General features: G+C 50.1%; 1 protein-coding gene across 2 annotated transcripts in view; it reads left to right on the forward strand.

Annotated features, from left to right (window-relative positions):
- Positions 1–2,856: 2,856 nt before the first annotated feature.
- Positions 2,857–4,506, forward strand: part of LOC119268841 (ribonuclease 1-like) — a 9,260-nt gene continuing 7,610 nt past the window's right edge. The window contains exons 1-4 of one of the 2 annotated variants that reach the window (XR_005133327.1): positions 2,857–3,009; positions 3,340–3,501; positions 3,576–3,765; positions 3,856–4,236. Coding sequence is in view for 1 of the 2 variants with exons in the window: in XM_037550557.1 (XP_037406454.1) it covers positions 2,908–3,009; positions 3,340–3,501; positions 3,576–3,765; positions 3,856–4,160 (759 nt within the window). In the remaining variant the exon portion in view is untranslated. Of the gene's footprint in view, positions 3,010–3,339; positions 3,502–3,575; positions 3,766–3,855; positions 4,256–4,506 lie in introns of those variants that run through there. The other variant, XM_037550557.1, reaches the window with a different exon arrangement.

Genomic DNA, 4,506 nt, shown 5'->3' on the forward strand with positions numbered 1-4,506 from the left:
AGGGGATATGCAGCGATCTGCGACCAAATTGTGGGGAGGATGAAAGGATGGAAACTAGCATTGCTTTCCCTTGATGGGCGGTTGGACTTGGTCAAGAGCGTCCTATTGCTGATGCCAGTGTTCCAAATGATAGATCTTCATCTGCCGGCATGGCTGGCAAAATTGATCGACAAGGTTCGTCGTGGTTTTCTGTGGAAAGGCAGCGAAGTGGCAGCTGGAGGGAAGTGTCTTGTCAACTGGAAGCTGGTATGCAGGCCAAAGAAATTTGGGGGCCTAGGAATCACCAACCTAGTGGCCCAAAGTATGGCTCTCAAAATGAGATGGCTATGGCAGTCATGGAACGATCAACACAAGCCATGGCAAGGGCTCGAACTCCCGATTGACCCCAAAACAACAACCCTCTTCAACGCCTCTGTTGTTTTCCATCTTGGCAAGGGAGAGCGGATTTTATTTGGAAGGAGCCTTGGCATCACGGAGTTAGTTTGCAACATGCTTACCGCGCGCTCTTCGGGCACTACACATGGAAAAATCTCACAGTGGCACAGGCCATTGGCGATGGAAGATGGATCAGACACCTAAAACGTAACCTGTCTGCACAAGCAACAAGAGAATTCACAGCCTTGTGGACAACCATTAACAAGACTGTCCTCCGTGATGAGCCTGACCAGGTGAGCTGGAAATGGACGGCCAATGGCGAATATTCATCCAAATCGGCCTACCTAATGCAATTTGAAGGCTGCATCAGAGCCGGTTTTAGCAACTTCATATGGAAATCTGATGCACCAGGTAAATGCAAGATCTTTGCCTGGCTAGCCATGCTTGGCAGATGCAACACTACCGACATGATTGCGAAAAAGGGGTGGCCGCATGACGCGGCTTGCGCCCTCTGCAATGGACCCAGGGAAGATGTGCTTCACTTGCTGGCAACATGCCCCTTCTCGATCCAAATTTGGCGGGCGATCTCGCGCTATTGCAACTTGCGGCTAGACCTAGCACCGTCTCCAACCGCCACATCTATCACACAATGGGCGGAACAGACCACCACCATGATCACCGGAGCGGAAAGTGCGGTAAACTATTTTCTGAGACAATATTGTAAACTGCCTTACTGTTACCTTTTAAGGCAATATTGAAAACTGCCTAACTGTTATCTTTTAAGGCAACTAGCAAGATGCCCGTGCATTGCACGGAACATCAAGATGCATTTGTATGAGTAGTTTATCTTGTGAGAGAAAAGGTTGAACGAGGGAAGACCTTATTTGCAAATGTGAAAAGGGGTGTGGGTATCTTTTTGCAAAATTGCCATAGTTTCCTTCCTAGATATAAATTTGACGGCCTATATTGAAAGATGGCAGGCACACCATCATCACCAACTCTGATTTTTTATAATAATAGAGATAACGGAAATGCCTTGCTTTAATCTTTTAAGGCAATCTGAAAAAGTGAGTTAATGTACTTTTTGAGGCAATTTTGGAACTGCATTGGTGGATTATTTAAGGCACTCTTACAAACTATCTTTTTTTGTGGGAAAACTTCCTATCTATTCATCTTCAATCATGGCAGTACAACAAACACTAGAAATAAAAATTACATCCAGATCCGTAGACAACCTAGCGACGACTATAAGCACTGAAGCGAGTCGTCATCGTCCCTCCATCGCCAGAGTCGAGCACAACTTGTTGTAGTATACATTCGGAAAGTCGTCGTGCTAAGATCCCATCGGACCAGCACCCAGAACAACAACCGCTGCCGATGAAGAATAACGTAGATTGGAAGGATCCAAACCGAAGACACGAACGTAGACGAACAACGACGAGATCCGAGCAAATCCACCAAAGATATATCCATCAGAGACACATCTCCACACGCCCATCAACGATGCTAGACGCACCACCGGAACGGGGACTAGGCGGAGAGACCTCCATTCCATCTTCAGGGAGCCGCCGTCGTCTCGCCTTCCTAAGCAGGACACATACCCTAACAAGATTAAAAAAAATAACTAAAACCGAAGCCCTTCCGCCGGCCCTTGCCCGGATCCACCGCGCCTCCATGGCCCTAGGGCCACTGGAGATGAGGCGAACCTGCGCCGGCACCAGCGAGAGGCACGAACCCTAACTTTCTTTTTTGGAGGAGGAGGAGGAGAAGGAGGAGGAGGCCCTAAGTAATCGAATGACTTTAAGAGAAGTTCCCGTGAATCTCCTACAAACTACTCTCTCCGTCCTATAATGTAGGATGTTTTTTGACACCAGTGTAGTGCCAAAAAAGTCTTACATTATGGGACGGAGGGAGTACCTAACATTATCTTTCCTGACATCATTATATTGGCACTTTTAAAATTGCCTTCAAAAATCAATAAAGGCAAAATGATGATTATTTAAGGCATTTTTCGTCGCCTCTGAAAATCAGTACTCCCAAGTAAGGCTTTCGTCGTCGAGGCCGGAGTAGTGGAGTTGATAGTAAGGGAGAACTAATCCAACCATTTTATAATTTTCCCCATATATACATCAGAAAAAGGAAATAAAGAATCAGTAGTGGAGTTGATAGTAAGGGAGAACTAATCCAATGCATGTTGGAGTCCATTACCTGGGTAACGGAGTTACTGGGTGATGCCTCCGCATCAGGAACTATTGTGTATCTAGTTCAATACCATATTAAAGTGTATACCTTTTTTTGGGGGGAATTAGGAAATACTAAGAGATCTTATCGTTTAGACGTGTGGACGAGAATGGGGCACAATATATGCACCACAAAAAATATGAAATGTGGGGGGACGGCAGGCATGCCCAACGTCCTATAAATACCCTTGCAGCCCGTAGTCACTCCTCACCAAGGCATTTCTCGGTGTCCAAATAAGCGCACTAGCGAGCAAAGTTTGTTAGTAGACAGAAATCAAGCAAGGCTTTCGGTATGGCTTTGAGGACAGCACTGCTGTGCCTTCTTGGCATGCTGATAGCTTCCCCTGCCATTGCCGTTTCTGATTCTGGTATCTACTACCAGATTGGTTTGATGGTATGGACGTGCAAATCATGATAACATAGTGGCGAATTGTCCGTATTTTATTTGTTTTTATTGCATCATTCAAAATTTCTACACATGATAGTTACCATTCAGTTGTTCACTGTACGTGCATATGCCTCACCTAGGACGTGTAGTATGTGTGAACCATCTTGACATGCGAGATTATCATGCACGTGGTTTTATGGACCACCTGTTTGTCGAGGCCATTGGTTATATATATATTGTTAATCGAGTATTTCACCATTGAAAAGCTCCCATCATCCAGAATAATAATGCTTCTAAAACATGACTCACACGCAATGTAATAATCCATGGGCACAGTGGCCGGGAGCATACTGCGCGCAGACCACCCGCGGGTGCTGCATGCCCAGGAGCCCCGTGGTGCCGGCGACCGACTTCTACGTATCGGGCTTTACCGTCTTCAACGCGACGACCGACGCCCCGGAGACCAGCTGCAGCGGCACTCCTTTCAACTCCGGCGAGGTAACTAATTTCCAATCCAGCGCTTTGCGGATTCTTACCACTGTGATGCATGCAATGTTTTGCGTTTACCGCAGATTCTGGAAATCAGCGGTCTGAGGCAGTTCTGGAGCAACATCAAGTGCCCCAGCAACAACGGCCAGAGCAGCTGGAAGAGCGCCTGGAAGACGTCCGGCGTCTGCTCCGGCCTCGACGACAAGGCCTACTTCCAAGCCGCCATCGCCCTCCGTAGCAAGATCAACCCCCTCTCTCGTCTCGTTTCCAAAGGTGACGCATGCATGCATCCATGGCTCATGACTGCCGTTTTCTTGGAAAGGAAATCATCACCATTGATACGTACTGGTATTGTCATTGCAGGGATCAAGCCGGACTTTGGCCTGTACAGCTTGGAGAAGATCAAGAAGGTTATCCAGGCGGGCACCGGCGTGACGCCGGTGATCCAGTGCAGCAAAGGGCCGTTCGATAAGTTCCAGCTGTACCAGATCTTCATCTGCGTGGCCGGGGACGCCAAAACGCTCATCGAGTGCCCGAAACCGCAGAAGTTCACGTGCTCCGACGAGATCCTCCTCCACCCCTTCAAGAAGTGGATGCTAAAGCAGGCCGCGTCCTCGGTGTCCTACGCCGAAGCATTCGAGGTGGCGGGCGCCGCCATGGGATACTGAGCTGCAGCTGCAGACCAGTAGCCGGTCGGGCCCCTGAGCGGCCTCGTCTTGTGATTTGCGTTCCAGCGAATAATTAATAGTAGTAGTATGAGTGAGACCGATCGGAAGCAGGACCTCCGCCGCCCTGGCGACCCGCCGCCGCCCCCGCCGGCGCGGGCGCCGTGGCCGGCCGGCCCCCTCCTCCGCCTCCCCCTCCCTCGAGCCCTGCCCCTCCGCCGGCGCCCGCCCTCCCCTCGCCTGCCCCCTCCGGCCCGCCGGGCATGCTCTGGGCGGACAAAGCCGAGGCCGAGGACCTGGCGGCTGGCCGCCTCGTCGTGCGCCGGGCGCGGGTCCCCCCCAAGGCTCC

This window comes from Triticum dicoccoides, chromosome 1A (genome assembly GCF_002162155.2).
Source record: "Triticum dicoccoides isolate Atlit2015 ecotype Zavitan chromosome 1A, WEW_v2.0, whole genome shotgun sequence".
NCBI classification, from domain to species: Eukaryota; Viridiplantae; Streptophyta; class Magnoliopsida; order Poales; family Poaceae; genus Triticum; species Triticum dicoccoides.